This window comes from Phalaenopsis equestris, unplaced genomic scaffold, assembly GCF_001263595.1.
Source record: "Phalaenopsis equestris unplaced genomic scaffold, ASM126359v1 Scaffold000088, whole genome shotgun sequence".
Lineage (NCBI taxonomy): Eukaryota > Viridiplantae > Streptophyta > Magnoliopsida > Asparagales > Orchidaceae > Phalaenopsis > Phalaenopsis equestris.
In genome coordinates this window covers 218,371-244,665 of record NW_018164530.1, presented here as the reverse complement: position 1 = coordinate 244,665, position 26,295 = coordinate 218,371, and the positions used below count along the sequence as shown (strand labels likewise).

At 34.1% G+C, this 26,295-nt stretch overlaps 2 protein-coding genes across 6 annotated transcripts in view; both read right to left on the bottom strand.

Moving 5' to 3' along the window:
- Positions 1-120: 120 nt before the first annotated feature.
- Positions 121-11,960, bottom strand: LOC110019934 (ABC transporter B family member 21-like). Of its 4 annotated transcripts, XM_020717816.1 has the most exons (17): positions 11,575-11,960; positions 11,117-11,265; positions 10,937-10,997; positions 10,692-10,765; positions 10,444-10,486; positions 7,555-7,989; positions 7,333-7,387; positions 7,052-7,227; positions 6,748-6,969; positions 6,428-6,666; positions 4,293-4,818; positions 3,905-4,178; positions 2,925-3,790; positions 2,103-2,369; positions 1,747-2,010; positions 1,331-1,624; positions 121-1,242 (listed from the first exon to the last, which is right to left on the bottom strand). In XM_020717816.1, exons 6-17 carry the CDS (start codon positions 7,831-7,833, stop codon positions 889-891), a joined length of 3,816 nt encoding a protein of 1,271 aa, XP_020573475.1. In that variant the 5' UTR covers positions 7,834-7,989; positions 10,444-10,486; positions 10,692-10,765; positions 10,937-10,997; positions 11,117-11,265; positions 11,575-11,960; the 3' UTR covers positions 121-888. The 4 variants fall into 4 exon arrangements, with proteins under 4 accessions (XP_020573475.1, XP_020573476.1, XP_020573478.1 ...); XM_020717817.1 differs by lacking the exon at positions 11,575-11,960 and having other exon boundaries at positions 11,117-11,315; XM_020717819.1 differs by lacking the exons at positions 11,117-11,265; positions 11,575-11,960 and having other exon boundaries at positions 10,875-10,947.
- Positions 11,574-26,295, bottom strand: part of LOC110019935 (pentatricopeptide repeat-containing protein At5g64320, mitochondrial-like) — a 34,183-nt gene continuing 19,461 nt past the window's right edge. The window contains exons 2-4 of one of the 2 annotated variants that reach the window (XM_020717821.1): positions 20,709-21,346; positions 19,971-20,050; positions 11,574-11,721 (exon numbers count right to left, since the gene is read on the bottom strand). The gene's annotated coding sequence lies outside the window, so the exon portion shown is untranslated. Of the gene's footprint in view, positions 11,722-19,315; positions 19,516-19,970; positions 20,051-20,708; positions 21,347-26,295 lie in introns of those variants that run through there. The other variant, XM_020717822.1, reaches the window with a different exon arrangement.

Below are 26,295 nucleotides of genomic sequence, written 5' to 3'. Positions count from 1 at the left end.
TTAATAATAAATCTATTAATAAAGCTCATTTTTAACTCATTAAGTAGGTTATTTTCTCTTTAGAAATTGCTGATCTATGGTGAAGTCTTTTGTCTATGTCCTTGTTAGCCAATGTAATACTGACATATACTCGTTAAATATTATGATAATGATCAGATCACTTAAAGACATCAGAGGACGAAATGATATTTGTCTCATAACCATAGTTGTTCTTGTCCTACAATAGTTGAGCTACAAGAGCCAGATACAATGGATTTGACTATGTTGATTGATTGTTTGAATACTAGATAATGGTGGTCGTGTTACTCTACCATCTTACAAATGTGATGGTTGTGTACTTGAGTTGAAGTAAACTAAAGTAAACAATACATTTGTATTCTATATGGACACTGAGAGATACCAATATTCATGCCAAATGGGATGCACTTGATTCTATCGCCTCGTGATTCTACTTTACAACCGATGCACATGCACCTATATATCTTCTCGAGAGGCTTCTTGTATTAAATTCCCATCAATTCTCGAAGTTAGGATGGAGAATGTCATTAAATTTTACCAATCCTTAGATGCATCATGCAAAAAGTGCAGGAATTTTTCATCTGAATAAACTTAGTCTTCTCCAAATCTGTTCAACACAAACTCATGCAGATTTAAATGAACTTTGTACCTTGCAAAAACTAGAATTTCTGATTTTTTTTTACTTGTATTTATTCTCCACTGCAGGACCTCTTCTCTTTGTATAGCTCTGTTACATATTCACGAGCATTATTACCTCATTAAGTTAAAACAGGCGAGAGTTGAGGGCGGGAGGATGTTTGTTAAAAGGAAGAAGAAATGAAACAAAATTGGCATGCCATCAATTTCTGAAGTTTGTTGAAGAGATGGATTTTAACCATGATGCCCTTTTGAATGAAGTGCTACCAAGGAAGCATAGAGTCCGCCATTATTGATCATCATATCATGTGTTCCTTTTTCTGCTATCACCCCACCCTTTATCACATAGATTAAATCTGCATTTTTTATGGTAGAAAGTCTGTGGGCAATGACCACTGTGGTTCGGTTTACCTTCACTTGGTTCAATGCTTCTTGAACTACCAACTCGGATTCTGCATCAAGTGCACTTGTTGCTTCATCAAAGAGCAATATTTTTGGTTCTTTCACTATGGAACGTGCAATGGCTACTCTTTGCTTCTGACCTCCAGATAACTGTCCACCTCTTTCACCAACAACCGTGTCATATCCCTGGATCAATTTGCATTTTTACAAATATATAAGAAATTTATTATGATAGCAATTCAGATACCTGCAATTTTGTGGATGATATAATTACCTGTTGGAGGGCGCATATAAAGTTGTGGGAATTGGCTGACTCAGATGCTGCTACTATCTCTGCCTCGGTTGCTTTTCCTTCTTTCCCATAAGCAATATTAGCTCGAATTGTGTCATTGAACAATGATGGTTCCTGGCTTACTAAACCCATCTGTTGCCTTAACCACTTAATCTGAAATCTATTGATGTTGATTCCATCTAACAGTATCTGTCCAGAATCAGGATCATAAAACCTTTGCAACAATGATATTATGGTTGATTTTCCGCATCCGCTCTCACCAACTAGTGCGATTGTCTGAAACATTAAACCATTTATTTAATAACTTCTAGATTTGACACGCTTAGAGGCAGTATCAGACTAGATGATAATTTCTTTTTGCTTAGAAAAGTTTGTCATGGATTTAGTGTATATATTACCTTTCCAGATTTAATAGACAAAGTCAAATTCTGAAGAACTTGGACTTCTTTTCTTGTGGGATAACTAAATCGGACCTGCTGGAACTCTATGTTGCCTCTGAGTTCTTCCAATTTTGTCCCAGAATCATCACTTGCATCTATCTTAGATTTTCGGTCTAGAATTGCTAACACAGAAGCTACAGCACATCTGGCTTTATTAGAATCTGGTGCAACGTTGCTTGAATGGGAGACTCCTATAGCTGCCATAGCCAATGCAAAGAACACCTATATATAATAAAAAAGATAAAAATTAGGTATTTGATTGATTTATTTATTTAAAATTTTCAGCTTCCTCATTCATGTGATTGTAAACTTACTCGAAAAACTTTCCCAAATGTTGTCTTTCCATCCTGAACAAGCCTTGCTCCAGCGTAGAAACTGGCTGCATATACACAGAATAGCAAGAAAAAAGAGAGTCCAATGCCAGTTCCGTTAATAACTGCTTGCCTAATTCCAGTCCTCTTTGGGCTTTTACTTCTCTCCTTGTAAAGTTCCACGACCTTCTCTTCAGCTGTGAATGAGGCGACTGTTCTTATATTTCCCACAGCATCACTTGCTACTTGGCTTGCCTTCTCATATATAATCTGCAAGCATCCATCACCATCTATCTCTTAGATCAAGGAACAACATTTAGTTTCTTTTGAGACTATACGATTAGACCATGCTTTTTGTTTCAATATTTACAAAATGGGATGTTATGAGGAAGAAAATAATAATATAATACATTTGAAATGTTGATGAATGATATTAAATAGAATCTAAACTAGTTATAACGTCCAATTAATGCTTTATAAAAAAGAAATGCATTATGATGCTAAATAGAATCTAAACTTGTTATGGGCTCTAATTAATGCTTTATAAAGAAGAAATGAATTATGTAGATTTAGCAACCTGATCTAATTTTTTTTCAGTAATATTGTTAAAATTGTTTTGGGTATTTTACTTTGATTTTGCTTGTTTCCTTGAATTTGACAGGATAAAGGGGGGCACCTTTGTTAGGTTTAATATATGAGAAATTAGGGTTGTGAATTTAAAATTCCATCATCGTCATTATGGGAAAATATGCAGCCGCTATTATCATATATATAGATATTGATGTGTTACTTACTAATGAGTAGTAGTTTGTAAAATAGACGAACCTTTGCATCAACAGTAAAGCCTTTCATGAACACAATTTGAGCCCATGAATTTAGGCCTATTAGAGGGATCAAACCCAAGATTATGAATGAAAGCTGCCAATTTGCAGCGAAGGCAATGGCTAAACCAATAGACAGAGTTGCTGTGTTCTGAACCAGTAGTGCTAGATTGTCACCCACAAGGCTTCTGAATGCAGCGGCATCCACTGATAGCCTTGCTTCAACTGCTCCACTTGAGTTTTCAGAATCATCAAACCATTCTATCTCCATATTAACGATCTTCTCAAATGTCATTACTCTTATTCTACTGATTAACCGAGATCCAGCGATAGCAAAGAAGTACGATCTAGCTGGCATTGCTAACAAAGACAGTAAACCAAGGACTATGAACATAATCGCATAAAACCTGGAATCCTTCTTTAGCTTATTTGGTGGTTGGTAAAATGTTTCAATCATATTGGATAAAAGAACACCAAAGATGGGTAGAATTATCCCATTAAAAATAGCAGCAATTACTCCAAGTATGAAGATTGGGAGCTCTGGCTTGTTAAGATAAGCAAGTCGCAGTAATGGCAGATCTTGTGATTTGTGCTGGGATGATGATGATGCCTCAGGCATATCTGGTTCCATTGAGTTATCTTGAATTTCAAGTCCTAACGGTAAAACAAATGGTACTGAAAAGGAGTGACGAGGACCCACAGATCTTCCTCGGCTGATAGAACGAGGGAAATTATTCCTCTGACTAGCTTGTCTGCCAGATTCTGCTAAGCTAACAACTCTATCCTGTTCTGAATCTTGCTTCATTTCCTGCAAGTGTAGGAGTTGTGAATATGCTCCCCCTTTATTCTTTAGCAGTTCTCTGTGAGAACCTGATCAATTTTATAGAAAAATAGTTATTGAATGTTATATTTGACATTGGATTGCTTTGTACATTAAAATTAGCAAAATTACAATTTATAAGTTCATTAGTCATTTGAATTTACCTTTTTGAACAATTGAACCTTTCTGTAATACAACTATGGTATCTGAGTTAGTAACTGTACTCATACGGTGGGCAACAATGATAGTTGTGCGAGCATGCATGACCTTCTCTAGTGATTTCAGCACCAATTGCTCAGACTCCGCATCTAGTGCACTTGTAGCTTCATCAAGAAGCAGAATTCGTGGATCTTTCAAAATAGCTCTTGCTATAGCCAGTCTTTGTTTTTGTCCTCCTGATAGCTGAGTTCCATACTCTCCAACCATTGTGTCAAATCCCTGTTTACATTTCGATGTCTTTCAGTCAGCAAAGCCAAGTTTTTTTCTTTCATCCCTTAATCCATTTATTCAGAAAAAAATAAAATAAAATAAAATAAAAATAAAATTACCAACCTGTGGCAGTTTGTTTATGAAGCTAGATGCATTTGATAGTTCAACTGCAGATTTTATCTCTTCAATGGTAGCATCTTCTTTTCCATAAGTTATGTTGTCTCTAATGCTACAGGTGAAGAGGACAGGCTCTTGGCTGACAAGGCTTATCTTTCTTCTAATCCATTTCAGTTGGAACTCTTTGAGATTGATGTTATCTATAAGTACTTCGCCATCTTGTGGATCATAAAATCTTTCAATCAAACTAATCACTGTTGATTTTCCACTCCCACTTTCTCCAACTAAAGCCACTGTTGTGCCACTTTTTATGACAAGTGATAAATCCTTGAATATATGTTCTGATGGTCTTGCTGGATAGCTGAAGCATACATTTTTAAATTCAATGTTTCCATGGATGTCTTCAGGCGTCCTTCCTTCAGTATTCTCGGCATCTATTTCTGGTTTTCTTTCTATGGTTTCAAACATTTTGAATGCTGCAGCTTGTCCGCCTACGAAAGAACTCAGGCAGGGAGATGCTTGGCCTAAAGATCTGAAATGAGAAATAAATTAATCCGAGGAGACCAAATTCTACTCAAGATAAACATAATATGCAAAATGGATGGTTTTATGGATAAACAATAATTTATCATAAATTGACATAGAAGGTTCTTCAGAATAAAATAAATTTGATCATAATGTGTACTTATACATAATTCGAGTTGAAATTGTTCCAAGTCAACCTAATTTTAAGTGGACCATTTTCCAACAGAAGTAAGGTAATTTTAGTTTCACATGTACTAAAATTCCAGTGAATATTGAGTTTTGAATATAATTGCTAGCCCTACCTGGACACTATCCCGTTGGAAGCTTAGATCATAGAGAGATATTTGGAATTTTTAGTTGGTTTATACAGAACCTTCTGCCATGAAATATATTAGTGTTTCATAGTATGACGATTGTTTCTCTTGTAGTCTATTGTGCTATTCCCAATCTTGCATAGATGGTGTATTTTTATGCTTTGTTTATTTTCTTAGCTTTCAATAACAAAGAAAATATTTGAACAAGGCATGCGCCCAGGAGCATTGGAAACTCCAAAAGTTTTTTAGTACATATATATATATATATATATATATATATATATATATATATAGGGAAATCAATCTATCATTATTTACATATAAGTTAAATGTGTTTGTGATGGAGTAATTGGATGGGTAACCTCCTTTGAAGTTACACAAAGGGGACATTAGTGATATCACAAGGCTTGGATAAAATATCTTACATGGCATGATAATTTAGGCTACTACATTAATCACAAGCCACTATAATAGTCATCAATTTCTTCTTATGAAGGCCTCCAACTTTCAGCTATCATCTTCAGTTCTTCAATACTTACCGTCGAACATCAAATAAAGAAATATCTCTATATAAGATTAGCTAAGGTAACTATCAACTAAAAATCACTCCATCAACCGCCTCTCCATCCTCAGCCTCTACTCCTAAATGAATGAAGGGGAAGAATGAGTGATGCCCTTCAACACCATACAATCATATTCTTTTATGCTATTTAGAGGTGCTAGGTAGCAATCTTATAGAGATTAGGAAGATGAGATTTGGAGGGAGGTTATATACTTGTAGAGATTAGGTACGATTTTTTAAAATGCTTGAAAAATACATGTAGCGGGTTTTCACTTGATAATGAAATTAGGCTTCTTATTTTTCCCAAATATAGAACATAATCTTCCAGAGCATGAGTATTTTTAGTTTCTTACTTTTTGTTTATTCGCCAATGAAGATTCAAACTTTTACATTAACATGTTTATAAGGCTTCCACATTTATCAAGATCTACTCCATTCTAACTTTTTATTATCTCTATAATTAAATAATTTTAGAGAAATCTATCTAGAACTCCTATGGCCTGTACTCCTTGTAAGACAGCACTTGTGCATGTAAAGAGCACTGCACTTGGTTATGACCATGTTATGATGTACTTGCTCCTTCAATTGAAATATAGAAGTAGTGATTGAATCTTTAAACTTTTTAAATTTAATTTTCAATCAGTGTAACACCTTAGAATTTCATCATTGAAGAGAAAAAAAAGTTATAGCATTTTGCTAAAAGATGCAAAAGTTGTTGAGTGGGGACGGGCAAAACTTACAGGGAGCTGGTAAGAACTGCAAAGATGACATTGAATACATCACCGCCTGTATACCCTTTCTCAAGTATCAATTTACAGCCGTACCAAATCCCAAGAGCATATCCACAAAAGAATAGTAGCATAGCAGTGCCAAGCCCTATTCCAGCAACAAGACCCTCTTTAACACTCGAATGGTACGACAGTTTCAAGGATTGACAATATTTATCCACGGCTTGTTTCTCCCCAGTAAAAGATGCAACCTGTTCGGTTTGAAAATTCATTAGTTTACATCATCCATGAAATTAAATAATTGTTATGGTATAGATTGTAATTGTGCTCACAATTCTAATAGAATTAATTGTTTGCTCTACAAGATCTGCTGCTGCTGCATAAGCTGTCTGCCCTTGTGATGCCATCTTTGCCATAACTTTAGAGATGATTGCGCCAGCAAATACAAGAGGAGGAATGGTAGACAACATAGCAAGGGTCAGGAGCCAACCTTGGACAAATGCTACTGTAAAACCTCCAAAGAATGTTGATATTAGCTGAATGAACTGACCAACCTGTAAAAAAATTTAACATGAGTTTAGATTTATTTTCTTAAATTTTAGATTTATTTTATCACTCTTTTTTTTTCTCGTATACCTTTTCACCCATGGCATCTTGAATGATGATCGAATCACCTGAAATCCTCCCAACAATTTCTCCAGTGTTAATTTCCTTATCAAAGAATGCAATCTCCTGCCTTAAAATAGCCTTCAAGTATACTTTCCTCAGTCTTTCTGCTTGTCTCTCACCTGTATGCATCCAACAGGACGCCTCTGCAAAAGAAATTGTGTTAAGTTTTTAGTTTCAAGCCATGCTAATCTTTATCAGTTTCCTTGATAACAAAATGTTGATAATAGAAACTACAATCGCATACTCACGGAGAAAAGAAGCTATGCCTGCTCCAAGTGCCAAATACACAAATTTGAGGGTTTCCTAAAAGAATATAAGGCATATTTAATTATCAGCACACTTGCTCTAAGAAGCATTAAAGTACAGCCCTTTTTATGTAATTCAAAATATGATTTGATTAAGCACAAGTATTGCGAATCTAAAAAGCTTTAAAAATATCAAATGTAGCTATTCCCATTGTAAAAAAATACCTTGGAGACTTCATGTAACACATTCTGAATGTCCACAGTTCTTCCAAAAGAGTTGATCAAATTTCCAAAAAACAGTGTAGTGAGAGGAAGTACAAGTCCATTTGCCACAGCGCCAGCTGTGCCTATGATCATTAAAGCAATATCCATGGAGTCTGCATAAGAGAACAACTTGTAAAATGGAGCCATGTTGTTTCCTTCATCATTTTGCTCACTCTTGTGATCTTGCTTAGTTTCAGTCTTCTTTTCTTCTTTTAACATATGTTCGTTTGAGCTCTCCATTAAAATTTTCAACTTGTTAAGATTTCAATTCATCATCCTTGCTAACTCAACTTGGGCAAGGCTCAATAGTTATTCTTATCCTCTTTCAAGTCCTTATGTTGCTTTTCTTTTGGCTGCTTTCTCAATTATTTCTTCTGGCACTTGTATATAAATGCCCTGCATGGCAATAACATACATTGGATTGGAGAAAAATTGATTTTGCTATTTAGAGGTGATAAGGACATGGCATTAATCATAAAATATATTAAATTTTTCAAAGAGCAGTTTTAGTGCATTTAGATTGAAAACATTGCCAACTAACTATTTTTTTGTTCACTTACATGAATAACACTCGAAACATTGTTATTTACAAACCAATAGCCTCTTTCATCCATATTTTGTAAATTCTTGCTCAAATATTAAAATTCACAACAAAACCTCAACCCATATATAATTTTCATTTTTATTAAATTCCGAGTGGTTTGATTGAGGCCAGCTTAAATGCATCAACCAAAATAAAATAAAAAAAATGTGAGAGTATCTAAAAGTTAGCATTTTGAAGCTTAAAGTTAATGTGAATTCCTAATTGCATGTAATTAAATGATTTATCTGACAAATTAAATCGTTTTTTTTTTAATTTTCTAAGTTAAAGCAACCTAGTAGGTTTGTTAAGTTTTTTCTAATTCATGACACGAATGCCTTTCTTCCTAACTATCCAATTTTCCTCTTGTAAACTCGTCCTCTCCCATTCCACGCCTCCAAATTTCATGAAACACTCAACCCTTAAGGCCTTAATGACCAAAAAAAAAAAAGAAGAAAGGAACAAAAGAAAAGAGGAAATCGTGTGGGAATTTTGCTAAAAATTTGATATACCATTCGTGTGCAAAGGAGCTTGTGAAATAAATGACGACACAAAATGTCTGAAAATCCTTAAATATTACAAATATGAATGCCATAAAAGTTCTACAGAATAAATGTTTTGCCCCAAAAATTTGTGACATGATTTAAACTAAAATTTGACCTAATGCTAATTCAATCTTGACAAACACAAGAAATCAAAGGCTGAAAGTATAATTTATTTATGTTGAATGATTGCAATAAATTATATTCAATACTTCTTTATTTTCTTTATTGAATTTGGTGGCAAGTAGTTGAATGCTATTTTTTTTTTTTTCAAGTTATCTGTTAGTTTATATTTATAAAAGTATTTTGATAGTCTGTAATTTAAATTTGTGACTTATTTATTACCACATTAAAGTACTTATTTTATCAACTTAGGTAAGCCAAATATAAGCGAAGCACGATTATAAAAAAATGAAAGCTTGGCTGAGCTCTAAACATAAAATCTTTAATGTTTAGAGCTCGATTATAACTACCTCTAATGTCACAAAGTGACATCCATTCTATGAGGTTTTTGACTTGGTCCTGCTCGATTATAACTCTACACGTACATAGAATTTTTTTAGAAAATAATTATTTTATCATCAGTTAATTTGTTTAAACATAAAATCATGATATTTGAGGGCCTATGCAAAGGCTTGAGTAATATAAGGCCTCAAACCATGCAATCTTATGTAGTTTTAAAGTAGAGGAGATGATTGTTGTATGGGGCGTATGTCCCATGAGTTGAGTTATTCCCATTAGTGAATGGATGGCCTCATTAACTTAAATTAAATCATCAATTTATTAAATTTTCTGTTGTCGTAAATGACCCTTCTATCTATTTAAATAAATTAAGAATATAAAGGTCGATTTATTTCAATCTTTTAAGATTCAAATATTGTCCAAGTGATTTCTCTTCCACAAATTTATAGAAATATAGGTAAATTAGGTCCAAATTGTGTTAGCTTTTTTTCTGTCGTATTTGTCTCTAAATCCTTACTATCATAGAGGATTCCTCAGTACAACACTTTATTTTTCTTGTTGATTAGCTGCTCTTCTTCATTTACTTTGCAGTCGGCAAGTCTTGTTTCATTCTGACATCGCGCTGTATGAATATGTTTATTTAAAAGCTAATATATGAATCATATGATTTTGAATTATGGATTATGAAATATTGCCTCGCCTTGTTCCCTTAAATTTTAAGACATTACTTGTATCTGTATCCAGCCAAACGAATATTATAAATTTTCCTGTCTATCAAAACATGTTTTCTAACTCCAAGCCATCAAATGAGCCCTAAATATGTGAAAGATGTGGGTTGCTTAGGGAATCTAACCAACACCTAGTGCTTATTTGGTTAATTTTAAATACAAAAATATAATGATGATTTCATTCACTTGATTTGAATGCGAAAATGAAGCCTCCCACTTTGGAGTGGTTTTTGAGAGTGTTTGTTGATTTGGAAATCATTTTTGATGTCCAAGTCTATCCAATAAAATGATGAATTTAACAAAATTATTTATTTTTCAAGCACTATTTCTAATTTCAAGATATAAAACGAATTCTAAATATATTACAAAAAATAATAACAGGAAAAGAAATGTTAAAGCATCTTGTACTACTAGCTATATAAACTCTCCTCCCCTAAGACAGACGATAGGATTAAAGTTTGGGCTGGCAGTGCCGTAGAAATTAAAGGAACGAGAAATCACAGAAACCTGGAAAGAAACGATGGGAAGCAAGAATTACCTGATGTTTGTGGAAATTCTCAGTTGCTGCAACTCTGAATTCCCTGCATGAGAACCCGAAAGCTTTAGAAGATAAACAATTAAGCATTCATACTGTTCGTAAATGCTAAATAATAGTTGAAGCACAAGAGAGTGATAATATACTTACTACAAAGTCATTAAAAGATCGTTTTGGCTACAAGAGTGCAGGAGATTGCACTATAAAACTATTTATCACTATATAAGAGGGAATGAAAAATGAGGATATACCTCTTGTGTCAATTAAATGTGGGTCATACTATATGATATCACTCTCTTCTGACACTCTTCTGCAGCAGCGGGAGCTTCACATTTTCATTATAAGAAGCAATACCGAACATCAGAAAAGCCAAACACCAAGACGGTTAAATGAATAAACAAAAAAAAATAATAATAATAAAATAAAAGCAGAACTTATTGTCTATGATGCCATTATACATAACATCTGAAATAAAAGGGTTGGAAGGCCCAGAAACCTCAGCTTTTCTCTTTTTGTATTCTTTTAGGTGATGAGATTCTCTCTGCCGTCTTCAAATTCTAACAAAAAATACAAGTTAAAATAAGAAGAGAGGTTCAGAGCAGCTGCTGCCAGAATATTTAGCATGAGACGAAAAAAAAAAAGGTGTCGTACAGAGAAAACGAGGAAATGAACTCACAACTAATCTAAATGGGGAAAAGGAAGAAAATTTGTGGATGGAGGCTGCGCTGCGACCAGTAGCTGGGACAACACACTTAACTCTTCATTTCTTGAGATTAATCAAGTTGCCTCAATGGCTTAAAATAAATTTTGTGTCAGGATATTTTCCTGATAAATTAGCATAAGTTACACAATCAGTCAATTTAAATAAAAAATTATATTGCTATATATAATTTTTCCAAATGAAAAGCTCCCAGGAGCATAAGAAGCTTCAGAGCAGCTGCTGCCGCCCAGACTCTTTCCAAGGCAATATCTTGTTTTTACTTAAATTTTAAATTCAGCCGCAGCTCCAGGCCATACGCCAGCTTAAAAATGACATTTTTGTCATGCGAGGAAAAAAAAATGAACTCATTTATTGTATTTAATGAAGATGGCATCTTCCACTTGCAGAGATAGAGTAGGCCTGATACGCAGCACCTTTGGAGTCATCTCCTCGATCAATTTGTTGAATCGCATCTCCTCAATTTTGTGGTCAACAATCAAAGCTGCTCTTTTGCTCCGTTTTACAGTATTGACGAATGGAGCGCTTAGGCTCCGCTAGGACCTCTTTGTTGTCTGCTTAACCTGCGTGGATAAAAAAATGGTTTTTCAGTCGGTATTGAATAGAGTTGCATGGAGGTGAGATTATTAGACCATCCTCCGCCTTAGTAACACGCGCACTTACAGAAGAGATGAAAGAGATTATGGAGGTGCTTCCTTCCCTTAAATTTCTTTCAGAGAATATAACAGAATTACATAATAAATTCTCTTTAGCTTCTTCGTCTCTAATAATTAATGTCTCGTTAATTGTTCGTGCAAGATAAATATTTTAAAAGCGCAACTTTTATTTTTAAATTATTGTACAATGACGTGATATGTACAAAGTGTGATATGTACAAAGTTTTTTTTTTTTTTTTAAAAAATAAAAAATACAATCTCAAAGAGTTTGGGATCCATTTGTAATGCTTTTCAATCGAATTAATTAAAAAAAAAATGAAGTATTATAATTTTAGCCAGTGTGAAACATAGAGAGTGATGCTATGATGATTTTAACAGCACTATATCATCCAACGAAGTCATCAAGGGATGATATATTTTCAATTTAGAAAGGATTTGGTTTAAAAAATTAAAAGATCTCAAATATGTATTTTATTAAAAAAAAAAAAAAAAACTTTGAATTCATCATATCAAATATTGAATGGTATATAAGCATCTCAAATTAATTGAAGATTCTCCCGCGAAGTAAGTTTCACTCATTTATTTCTGGAATTTTGTCTTTGTCTGCCGACTTACTTAATAACTTATTATTTATTTTATTAATCATCAGCTGGTGATTGAGTTGTTAGTTGACTATTTCGATCTAATTAATTGAAGATTGCAGTCCTGAATTGTTTTTTATTTCCGGAACTGCCACCAGAGGTGTGTGTATATATATATATATCTATATCGATATTATTAATTTTCATAAATCCGCTAAAAATTTTATTTTAGGTTCGAGTTGAACTGATTTGACTCTTAACAGAATTATTTATTCAAAAATTAGTGCGTTGTTCACACAAATTTAAATCAAGTTGCTTGGGAAGTTTACACATAGCTGCCACATAATTTTATGTAATTATATATTTAATATTTACTATAAGTAAATATTAAAGTTTAAGCGGTGGACACATAGATATAAAGGAATTGTGTGGCATTAAGGTAAACTGTCCCCACTTTTTTCTTTTATCAGCCAATGGTCAAGCTCTATCAGACACAGCAAATAGAAAATATATCATCAGGATCAACTTTTAAGAGAGCAGAGGTCCACTCTCCTGCTCTAAATTATGATCTACAACAGAACTTCTATGTTGACGACATACATAGTACAATAAAGCTCAGGAAACAAAATCAAACCTAAATGAAGAATACATAATTGTATGGTTCAAATTGGTAAAAGTTGCCTGGAAACTCAACAAAGAAATAACATATCTTCCCCCCTTTCTGTGAACTTGGAAGATCATGTGCCTTCTTTGAAATGTCCTTAAACTACCAAAGTAATCAAATTCTTTTTAGGGAAGTTAAGCTTTAGTGACAACTAAGTTAGAAATTAATGATTAGAGTGTTCTACAAGCATGGGTCTCCTAATATTAGAGAAAATTCTCTACCAATTTCTCTACAAACCTTGCATAAATCAGACAAATCCTTTTGCATGGCTTTTTACAGCTTAAAAGATGGGAATTGTTCACAAAACAGAAATGTGATCATTACCATCACATGGCACTTAATTGTTACAGGAAAAAAAAAACCACAAGACATTTAGTCAAGCTAATCTCTCTCAAATCCTCGAAATTCTCATTGAGTAGATCGATTAATGTTGTAAATATGATTCTAATCAAGGAAAACACAATAATCCTCTCCATTATACCATCTTTGAGGCTGAAAATTTTCCATTATTAGCCAAAGAAACTATTGGTTCACACAAAGCTCATAATGAGAACCATCCTCATTGATATATATCCACCTGTGGAAATTCCTGCCAAGAATTCACCACCTAGCTTCTGGTGATTAGGCAAGTCTATAGGAAGGACATCCTCAGATACCTCCAGCAAGGAAGGGTAACCTTAAGATGAGATCCTCCCGGTGAGGCGAAGCAACATGTGCTATTCCCCTCTTCCTTTTCTTCTAAGGCCCAAGGACTGCTCACACTACTGCCTGATCGACTAACAAACTCATTACAACAATACAAAAGGACTCGTTATGCAAAGTGAACAGACAACAGCAAGATTCAACTGCCCTATAGATCCTATAAATTAGGGGAACAAGCAAGAGAAGATGACACCTTTCCTGCTTCCCCTATAATCTCTCTGATGTAAAGATTCTCTTGTAATCCATTGAAGGTGAAGACAAAAGGTATGAAAGACTAGAAAGTTATACAATGATGCTACCTTGGGTTCACAAAACACGCTATAGATAAGGTTGGAGGACCAGGAAAAAAGTTAACACTAAAATCTACCATACAAAGAGCTCTGAGCATGTAAACAAATGATATTTCGAATTAAAAATTACAGCCTGCGTTTATTTGAGATTTGCTTGACCACCCGGCCTGCCAAAAACTAAACCGCCTCAATCCTACATATAACAATAAAATCACCATTACCAGTTTTGATACTCCCAAATAATTAACGTTGCTTGTAAGAGAAAATGTTGAAACTTGGGAGCCGTTTGGGATCACTTTTATTTTTTATTTTTATTTTGTTTTGTTTATGATTTGATTTGGAATAAAACATGTTTGATATGTTTGATTAAGATATGATTGTTTTTTAAAACATTTAAAATGCCTAAAAGTTATTTTTTTGTATTTTCAAAAACATGTTTATTTATTTAAAAATAAAAAATAAAAATACAAAACAACACATTAAATAAACATGTTTTCAAAAATAAAGAAAAAAATAAAAAATAAAAAATGATCACAATCAAACCCTCAGTCTCGGGCAATGAATTCCTAACTGTCCCCAAGTATTATCATAGTAGAATATGTTGAAGAACAACAACTAATATCACAATAATAACCCATGGGTACAAGAACGTCTCATGGAAGTAGAACTACTTAAGCTCATGCGATACACTGAAAAGGGAGCCATCTCTTCGACTCCCAAAAAAGAGAGATAAAAACAGAAATGAAATGAACTTCTACTTGCAAACACTTGCGCTCCATCCGACTTAAAAAATTCTCAATCCTGTTTTTGTGACACAATTCTTGGGTATATTCTCCTTACGTGACTCGGATTAGTGTTGTATCATTGTGAAGTAGAATTATTTGCTTTTCAAAGTATATGAAATAAAATCCAATAGAATATTATTTAAAGAAACAACAACGTGCGACGCCGATGCCTAGCCTAAAGGAAAATTTTGTCTTTTATATGCCTAAGAGCAATTTAATCTTTTAATATTATTATTGTTGGTATAAATGAGCTTATTATGTTTAGAGGGATTTGGTTTTTATGCATTAGATTAGATTGTGAGTCTTATGTTTAGGGTTTGGAAGAGATTTCCTACTTCTTGAACTGCAGGAATTGGGAGAGATCACCTATCTCTTAAATTGTAGGTGTTTATCTTTTGTATTCTTATTGAGTTGCTTGGATTATTGAAGAAAATATTTGTGTTTGCCCTAATTTTTGTGGAAAGGCTGACGTTGGATTGTATAAAATTGGTATCAGAGTAGTCAGTTCTGGGGATCAAAGATAAAGGATCAGACGTCGAGAGCCAGAGTTTTGGTCCACGACGTGAACTTGGCATATAGGGAAAGCCACGACGAGATCACAACTTACCGAGACCCGAAACTCGAGCCTTTCAGCTTGCAGGGAAGGACACAAGGAAATCACCTCTTATGTCTTCTATAAGGACTGATGAAATCGCAGCGTACAGAGACCCGAAACTCCCATTTCTCTTCCTCCCACACCGTATACCGATAGAGTCACGATCATAAATACTTGGGAAGGCAGCGACTAAGAAGTGGCACACAGAGACGTGAAATTCCCAACTTTCTCCTCTTCCTATTTTGTAACTCCCATCTTTCTCTTGTTCTAGCTTTTCCTTAGCGCAACAGTTGCGATTCCAAGCTAGTTTGGACGGGACCACAATTACCAAACAGTTGTGATTGGTGCTACTTGGGAAGTCACGACTGAATTGGAATGATACTGGATCGCTGACGTGCGGAACAGCCGCTAGATTTGTTTCATTCAGAAGCAGACGATGGATTTCAGGATATAAAATTGTCTTTTGTTATAATAAAAAAAATTTTAATTTTTGAGAAGAATGGAAGCCCAAAAAATAAATGATTTGGAAAAAAAATTAGAGGAAAAGATCAACCAAATTAACTCCGAGATGGAAGAAAGGTTTACCACTATTAAGAATAGGTTTTCTTCCATGGAGGACCGATTTGAGAGCATGGGGCAAAATCGAGAGATGATAAAGAGGCTCATTGAGATGCAATCCAAGACCCCGCCAACGACTTAATTTACAAAATCTAAAAGAAAAGAGATCGAACGTGAGGAACATAAAGAGAAAAACATTCAACATCACAAAACCCCTCCAATGGCTCCGATTGGGCGGTTGGGCCAAAACATGGAGAAGAGGTTATGATAAAGGTATAGGGGAGCACGAAGAAGAAATGAGAGAAGGAAGGAGCTTTAACCTCAAAATATGGGAAGGTGGGGGGACATAGGAGGGAGAGGAAATTGGGGTAGAGATGTTAGGGTTAGGAAGTTGAAGATATCGATCTTTGAGGGGTAAGACGCACATGGGTGGGTGCATCGGGTAGAGCAAAACTTCGCGGTGAATGGCTTATAGATGGGTGGGAGAAGCTCATGACGGTAGAATTATGTTTGGAGAGAAAAACCTTAGCCTGGTTTCAACTGAGATAGGCTAGATACCCGATTCGTTCGTGGGATAAATTTAAGGATTATTTGTTAGAACGTTTCCGAGCTATTCGAGAATGTGGCCTACACAAACAATTCTATGTCTTGACATGGGAATGAACGGTCATGGAATATAAAGAGAAATTTGAATTATTGTCGGAACAACTATGGGGGATCTCTGAAGTAGGATTGAAGGAAAATTTCATGAAGGGCATAAAGCCAGACATACTGGCAGCACTCTGACTCTTAAGACCGCGGGGATTGAGGGGGACGATGGAGCTAACCTAAATGGTGGATGACAAGAACCAGATGGAGAAGGCCAGTAGGAGCAGCACAGATGGAGCGTCGTACCAAACGACTACAACCACGACGATACCAAAAGCTCAAACTGTGGAATTCCATATGGAAGCTGCACGAGACAGAAATAATGGGTCATGACTGAGAGCGCACTTAAACATCTTATAGAAACAAAGATTATGGAGAAGCGAACTAAGGGTTTAAATTTTGGTGTGATGAGAAGTTTACTCCATGACACCATTGCAAGGATAAAAAATTACAAGTTCTAATAGAGCATAAAGAGGAGGTAGAGGATGAAGAAATAAAGACAGCTGTGGTGGAGGAGGAACACTCATTTTATTCCACCTTGAAGATAGGGCGTCTTTTGGGTGAGTGGGCGAGAGTATTGTTATGTTGGTGCTTAGCCTAAGGGAAATTTAGTCATTTATTATGATGGTTGTTGGGTATAAATAGACTTATTATGTTTAGGGTTAGGTTTTTATGCATGAGATTGGATTGTGAGTCTTAAGTTTAGGGTTTGGGAAAGATTTCCTACCTCTTGAGTTATAAGAATCGAGAGAGATCGCCTACCTCTCGAATTGTAGGTGCTTATCTTTTGTATTATTATTGAGTTGTTTGGATTATTTAAGAAAATATTTATGTTTGCCCTATTTTTGTGTGGAAAAACGTGCCGATTTTGATGTCGGATTGTATGACACTCTTGTCATTAAGAACAAATCCTAACTCAAACAGAAAATAAATACAACCTATCCTGGTCGTAATGAAGATATCTCTACCAAAAACTTCCGAATACCGATCAGAAATGAGCATACTTACATGAGGAAGTCTACACCAATTTTGCCGCAGGTATCTTCTTGCAGCTCATTAGCAGTGATTTACCGTAACAATAACAAGTGCATACAGTTAAAAAAATATGCTTGCATCATATTACATTCTAAAAAAATTTTATTTACCATCATTCTCCAAAAAGAAGAGATGTTCCTTAAGAGCCCTTTTAATAATCAAGTAAGCAAGAATATATATGTTCCGGAAATCACCCAATTACTAAGAAGTTTTAAACGGACAATATCAAAAGAAACTCGTTGCACACAAAAATATCAGCCAGTGACACTAATCTACAATTCTATCACGTAGCATTAATATGCAGTAGAACTGGCATAGAAAAGGAAAAAATAAGCTGACTGCTGCAAAGAAAACTGATCTCAGTTATGGTAAATAACCTATTTTGCACTGAGAAACATGGGCAGAAGATCCTATGATAATCTCATAATCAACAGGTCAGCAGTAGACAAGGTTGCTGATCAAGGGCATGGTTATACTGAGACATCAGTCAGCAACTCAACTTAGAAAATATAAGGGAAAATGAACAATCTGCTGAAATTTTGACATTGGTTTCGAGTAAAATCAACAAAAACAAAATTTTAATACAAAGGAATATCTTGTTAAAACTTTTATACAGCACAATGGAAACTAGTGTAAATTCTGCAACAAAAAATGTTCTCCCTTAATCTAAGAAATTATATCCTTAGATCCTGGTAAAATTATAAACTTCTATCAGCTTAATATCTAGGATTTAATTCATGCTCAACACTTGAAATTGACATTTGCATTCCTTTTGACTCTTGACTACTTTAATTTTTGAAGTGGCCAAAAAAAAAAATCCATCTCCATTGTAAAACCGGAGCAAAATTTTGACCTCATGCTGTACTGCGTAAGGAGAATTAGCCAATTATTAAAAAAGGAACCCATGCACCTAACTGCATCTTGCAAGTAAATCACTTGGATATGACAGTATTTTAGTCTATGCGTGGTAAATCATTAAAAAATACTGAGGATAAATTACACATCTTCATTGTCTGCTCCGAGGTCAGATTGGGCTTGGAGCTTGAGGTTATGGCTTTCAAAACTCTACTTCATGTTCACGTTGAATAGTTGCAACTAAAATACATAGAAACTATTCCCAGCTAAAGAAAGTGTCACGCCCAGCTTACTAGGCCCTGAAGAAAGTCGCTAAACCTAGTGTTCAAGCTGAAATTTAATAAATAAGTCCAATAAGTATAAACATAATTTTAATTATATATGTGTCTCTGACAACATTATCGAAACATTTAAATTCAAAAACCACATATTAATCTATCTACCAAAATGTAAATAAAAATTAAGTACAGTATTGAATCAACTAATATTTTAGTGGGATCAAGGCTTTATTGTTGTTGTTGTTGTTGTTGTTGTATTGAATCAACTAAAACTCCAACTTTGAACCTTTCCAATATTAGACTTGAAACATGACTCTGCAAGTTTCCCTATAAGATGCAACTAATAACATAAAAAAATCATAAAACATAGCTGCGAGTTTTACAAAAAATAAATTCACATGATAAAGCTCCACTCAGTAAAGTACAAAGTGCAAAATATAGAGCATAAATAAAACCAAAGAAATGAATTGTAATAAAAATAGGTACATACCATAACAATAATAAAAATATAAAAGAAAAGATTTCTATACACGGGAATCATTTAATAGTGCTTATTCTACAACGGAGTTCACAAAGAATTATCCATGCAAACAAAATTATTATTGTGTTCAAACGCAGAAGAAGTCCACCGACGGGCATATGTACTGATAAATCACCAATGACTCACCAATCATATATCATTTTTTTATATCAATATCGCCACCATAAATCTGTAAGTCAAACATCAACCCATAGAAATTCAATAATTTTAGTAGAATCATTACTCTGTGAATCATCAATCCGATTAACATATATTCAAAAGATTTCAAACAGCAATACAGACATCATTCACACCAATGAACATCTTATGATTTTTTTTGCAACGATAACAATTTTTAAAACGGATTATAAAATGATCAGATTTGGTTACATATTGATATAATTTATGATTTATGTGAGTAGTGGGTATTTCTTGATAAGTAAAATAATATATTAATTACACAATAAATTTGTTCAAGATGGCAAAATTAACTGTTACATTAGGTCAACATGATGTGAAATACTATGAATAAATAAGCACATTTTAAAAATAAATTAGCAACAACTTAAAACATGCTAAAAAGTAGCAAGAAATATGCACCTATTAAGGAATTACATGTTTAGCCCTTAGTGAAGAGTCACATACCTATTGACGAACACACGCAATCCATTATTTCAATCATAATATTGACCTTTTGAGCTCTAATTCATGGTGTTCCAGAAGCCCTAGATTCAAAAGAATATAGATCAATCATATATTCAATACATTGCATTACAAAATATTCAATAATCAAAACAATTATACAAACTCATTATTGTAATCAATGATTCTATAATTTGCCCCAATTTATATGCATAATTAACCCAAAAGCATCCATACCTAAATCTCAATATTACTAATGATCTTTTGATTATAATAATCTTAAAAGTTGTCCAATTGAAGCAAATCCATTAAACCTTTGTTAACATTATAAAAAGCTTGATATCCCTTTCTTCCAAATTAATAATCTAATTATTACTTGAATTAAATAAATCTCACCTACTCAATCCTCATCCACCACCCTTAATCAATAGATATTAAATCTTAGGTTAATATTTACGTAACAAACCTTAAAGAGAAAATAGATGAAACAAGATTATGGTTAAATGAATACCACAAGGAGACAATATAGAGTCAAATGCCTCAAACCAACTATTTTAATCACTTAAACAATATCACATAAACCTTAAAAATTGGTTTAGGTTTAATTTCACCTAAACTTCATTAAAATAGTTTGGTAATATTTTAAGAAAAAAAATTAGGCTAGGTCATTACTTTCTTAAAGAAAATCAAGATGAAGATAAAGAATACGTGAGAAGGAAGGAAAAAAAAAAGGTATGAAACCTCCTCCCATCTCTTCCCTCAGATTTCTCTCCAACGGCTTTATTGAAGCCATCAAATATAAGACTGGGATTTCTTCTTCATAGTTCTTGCTCATATGGAGAATAACCTGGGAACTGATGTCAATTGCCAACTTGCTTCTGCTCAATTTACTTATCTAATACTCGCTGCTCATTATCACATGCATGTCTTCTCTCTCGCACCATCCCCTGATTCCCGGCCTTGCCTCGATATCCAAGATGAACTTGAGGAGGTGGGGAGCTAACGTCGGCCGGTTCGGTTGGACAACAAATATTTTTTCCATTATTATAGTTCATTACAGAAAGGCCCAACTTCAACTTAAATGAACGAAGCATGTTAATCTCATGATAATACTATAAAACCATAGTTCAAACTGTAGAGGTCTTCTTAGCAGTGGTTATGAGCTTTTGGCTGTATTAGTGCATTACACATGAATGATGAATATGATGAAGAGAAAACATCTCATTTTACGGATCATCAAAAGAAGAAGCTTCTGCATCTCCCTCTGTGCGATTTCTTATGCCACACAAGAAGATTGGTACAGTCATGAAAACTGTTTGCCATTGCCACTATTATGAACCAAAAATCAGTTTCCGCTTGATATTGACAGCTTTCTTCGCCTGCAACATAGTGATTATTCAGGTAAATGAAAAAAAAATAAAACTGAGAAAGATCCAAGAACTTCTACCAAGATACAGACAAGTTGAAATAAGGAAAAAATGAAGCAACAAAAGCTTATAAGCAGTTGGCCAGATCTAGAGAACTTAATTTTAAACTATTGCAAAAATATTTTCTGACAAACTGACTTGCCAAACTTGTAAATGTAACAAATTCTGATCCCTGGAAAAATATTGATTAGGACATGGACTTCAATTTCCAATTCATGATGCTGAACTGGCCGAGATGCAGTTGACAAATTGCATGACAAACAGCTAATCTTTTATCATCATTATCATTTACCTTATCCAAACTAATTGGGGTTGTCTTATCCTGCCAATCTTTTACAAGGTAAAATTTTCGTGCTCTTGAAGTTAAAAAGTAAGAGTTTTCCAGCTCCTACTAAATATTCCTTATGGTAAAAAATACGTTTAGATTGCTTAGACAACTGAAATAGTTGACTATTCTGTCGCAAATTTAATATCCACAAATGGCCCAAACTTGATAAATAGGCACATAGGATTAATTATACTGTCCTTGATAATGAAGAAGCCTCCATTTGTGTCTGGGAAAACAGCAGCAATTGCACAATTGCTAACTATTTTTGATATCGGAGTTAACTCAAACATCAACGGAATGAAAATATTATTGCTGAATTTCAAAGGTGTTACAAACAAAGATTCTTAAATTAGGAACAACAATGACAAGCACAACGACTACCTAGAGCAAAGTTCGGTGGAGGTGGGCTGCATGTCGAGGTTGTAGGAACGAAGGGTTGTAAGTAGTAGGGAGGTCTCGAAGCAGCAAAAGGTTTGGTAGGAAGGCAGGACAGCAAGCATGAGAAGGTAGGCAAAGGGCGGCAGCCAGTAGTTTGGTAGTGGCGAGGTGCGGAATCAAGCTAGGTGGCTGTTGGAGGCTGCGGCAGTAAACATGAAAGGCGGGGGAGAGAGGGATATGGGGAAGTAATCACCACCTTTGAGCTGATATAGTCGGAGCACCACTTGTCTTAGGATGCAACTCAAGCAAGTGAGAAAGACGCATATCACAGAAACCTGAAGTAGAAACTGAACCCTAATCAAAGAAAACAACACACACACATATATATATATATATATATATATATATATATAGGGTGCAGATTTGAGTAGTCCTGGCTCTGATCATAAACCCATTCTATTCACTGTGGCTCATTTCCTAAAATCTAGTGAATACCATATTTCAAGTATTTAAATGTTTGGTCAAAACATCATAACTTCCTAAGGGTGGTCAAAGATAATTGACAATGTAATGTTGTGGGCAATGACTAATATGCACTTTGGCAGCTACATTAAAAAGTGGCAAAAACGTTAAGAAGTTAGAATTGGTATGTGTTTGGGGTTGTGCACAAAAAAGTAGTTCAGACAAAGGCAAGGGTGAAGCAAATCAAAACACTAGATGAGGGAGGGGGTTTAGTGGGGAAGGAACTAACTGAGGCTCACAAAGAGCTACTGAAAGCTGTTAAATGGGAGGAGGAACTACTTCAACAAAAAGCGGGGGAGATTCATTTTAAAGAAGGTGACAGAAACACAAAGTATTTCCAGACATGTATCAAAAAGAAAAGAAACATAAACACTATTCTAAGAATTAAAGATGTCAATGGGGCTTGGATTACTTGTTAGGGAAAATTGGGGGAAAGTGTTGTTGAATATTTCGTTGGTGAGGAGTTGGATACTACAATCAATTATGATCTATTCAGGGAGGCAACAACCTTAGCCTTTGCACGTTCCTGATGAGAAGGAGATTTTATATGCATTTAAAAGCATAGACTGCATTAAAGTTGCAGGGCCTGATGGTTTTACATCTGATCTCTATCTGAAATGTTGGCATATCATTAGAAAAGAAGTAATTGGAGCAATCCAAAGTTATTTCAGAGGAGATGAACCTAGTCTTTATTTCACTATTGCCACTGTCATCTTAGTTCCAAAAAATCAGAAAAAGGTCAATTGGGATCAATTTAGACTAATCACTAACCTCTGTTATATCTAAAGTAATTACCAAAATAATTGTTCATAGATTACAATCCCACCTTCCTTTATTTATTTCTGCAAACCAGTCAGCTTTTATAAAGGGCGGAGAAATTTCATATATCATTTTACTAGCCCAAGAACTAATGGAGGATCTAGATAGGACCTGCAAAGTAGGTAACATGATTTTAAAACTTGATATTAGAAAAGTCTATGATTCTATAAACTGGGATTTCATAAAGAGCTAAAGGCTTCAAAGAAGATTTATGTGGCATAATTAGAAGGTGGTTATCTTGCAAGAAATACAGTATCCTTTTGAATGGTAACACCTATGGCTTTTTTTCTTCTAAAAGGGATATCAAACAAGGTGGCCCTCTATCACCCACAATCTTCATCATAGCTTTTGATTATTTCTCTAGAATGCTTAACAAATTGCAGGTGTTGAATCCTAAAATTCAACTTTCTAATAAAGCTAGAATTAAGGTGCCGCACCTAGCTTATGGAGATGACATTATCTCTTCTAATGCTGAGAAATGGGTAAACAAAATCATTTCTTAGCTTATTTTCCTTTTCTTAGCTTATTTTCCTTACATTATTTTCCTTACATTGCCATGTGGTTCCTGTGGATGGCCAGGAACTCCTCTAAAAAGTTGGATGGAGTGTCGGTACATCAGGTGGTGGCTAATATACTCGCATAGGGGTGTAAACGAACCGAACACGAACGAACAATGCTCGTGTTCGTGTTCGGTTCGTTTGAAATATAATTTGTTTGAAATAGGCTCGTGTTCGAAATTGTTCGTGAAAGGTTTGTTCGTGTTCGGTTCGATTTGTTCGGAATTAGTTCGAATCGTTCGAATCGTTCGAAATGTTCGAAATGTTCGAAATATTCGAAATATTCGAAATGTTCGAAATGTTCGAAAATTTTCAAAAAATTTCAATTTTATTTCTATTTTTCAATTTGACCGTAATAAAAAAAAGAAATTTACATACATACCTTTAATATTCTTATGTTTTTACATAATTTTGACAGTTAGACCATTGAAACCTTTCATATCACATAAAAATGCCACCATTTTACCTTTTAAAAATTGAAATACATCTGCACAAAATATATAAGATTTAAGTGATATGTATGTAAATCTTCCTAAAAAAATCTCTAATTGATCTAGAATTGTCAAATTTAAATTATGTAATTCTCACAATACTGCATCACAGAAAGCTATTGCCATAATAATTAGAAGTATAAGTTTCCTAAAAAAAAATAATAAGTTACTTCAAGAAAAAAAATAGAGCACAAGACTATAAGAGAGTTTCAAGAATGACTAAAAATTGTTAATTTACTCCTCATATGGACACTTAAGTAGATATCAATATATACATAGAAAGAGATCTTAAATTATAACTGAAGTCGAACACAAAAGGATGAAAAATTAGATATATATATATATATATATATATATTTCCCTAACTATTCTTCCATGAACCTATCAATATCAATGAATCACACTAAATTCAAAATTTGTATACTACCAGTACATAATGAAATTTGGAGAGAAACTAACAACCATAAAACAGTTAACATAATCAAATTAAGTTTCCACAAGAACAGTAAGGATTAATCATAAATGTAAATTTTTATGACTTAATTCATATTTCTGAAAAATAAAGCACAAATAGAAAGAGTGAACATTTCAGATTTACTAAAAAGATACAAAATGTTGGAGAAAATAAACCCGAAAAGAAGAAGTTCGTAACTTTTGATTTCTTCTCCTCTTCATCCTCCTTAGTTTTTCACAAGTGCTCTCTTTCCAGCACCCCTACTTAAGTCACTCTCACACTCGCTAGTACACTAGAACACTTTCTTAATCTCTCCCCTCCCAAAATGTGACTCCATATCATAATTCCTGCTAGTCATTCTATAGCTTCCTCAACCAGCTCAGCAACTGCTTTAGAATTGAATCTTTCAAGTCGTCGCACCATAGCATTGCCTCATGTGGCAGCAAGGCAATGCATGTAGCGTTGCAACTCTAGGCTTTAGCATCGAGGCATTGAATTCTCTATGATTTAAGCTGATTTTTGCTCCTTATGGAGCTAAAGTGCTTCAAAAAATGTCATGGCTTGAAATTCATTTTTGCTTTTTTTTTTTTTTGGGCATTACTGAACCGTAAACTAGCTTGATGGCGTTGAGCTATCAGGTTTTTGAGCAATTTGTTCAAATGTCTAGAACCATAGTATTGATTAAATAGCGCCTGGACAACATCTTCATCTTTAGCTCCACAATGCCAGTTGATCAGCGCCCAAGCATACCCTTTATTTCTTTGGCTATTATCAATTATGAACAATATCACCTTGCTGCTTGATAGAACACTTAGGCACGATTTATATTCTTTAATTTTTACACATTTCTTCTCCTGTGAAATTCCTACCAAAAATGTCATAAATAGTGATAATAAATCATAAAATGATATATTTTTGCTTAAAAATTATATTTATTTCATTCAATTCAGTCAGCCGCATTCAGTCACCTTCGATGAATCAATTTATAAATTGGTCATACTGATTGCATCTAAAATTTGAAATCCAAAAACCAGACCAAAAAATCTATTGATAAAATTGAACTAACCGAACCAAAGTGTAATTTGATTTAAACGGGGCTTTAAAATTCTAGTTGTGAAATAGAAGTGCATTATGTCATTATTTCAAGAGTTGAGCTTGTAACTTTTTTTCATATATATTTTTGTTGTTTTGACTCTAAAATGCAATTCCAAAGGAGCATAGAACAATGATGAGGACAAACCAAGAGATTAAGCAAATATTTCATATGAACTTTTGAGTAGACACATGATCGAGCTATGTTAAAATAATCACAAAATCTAAATAAACCAAAAGATTGATGGAAGTGGCGAATT

Coding starts and splice junctions, on each gene's coding strand:
- LOC110019934 (XM_020717816.1), bottom strand. CDS start 7,833: ATGGAGAGCTCAAACGAACATATGTTAAAAGAAGAAAAGAAGACTGAA. Junction 2,011..2,102: donor CATTTGGGAAAGTTTTTCGA/GTAAGTTTACAA, acceptor TATTATATATAG/GTGTTCTTTGCATTGGCTAT. Junction 1,243..1,330: donor TTATATGCGCCCTCCAACAG/GTAATTATATCA, acceptor AAATTGATCCAG/GGATATGACACGGTTGTTGG.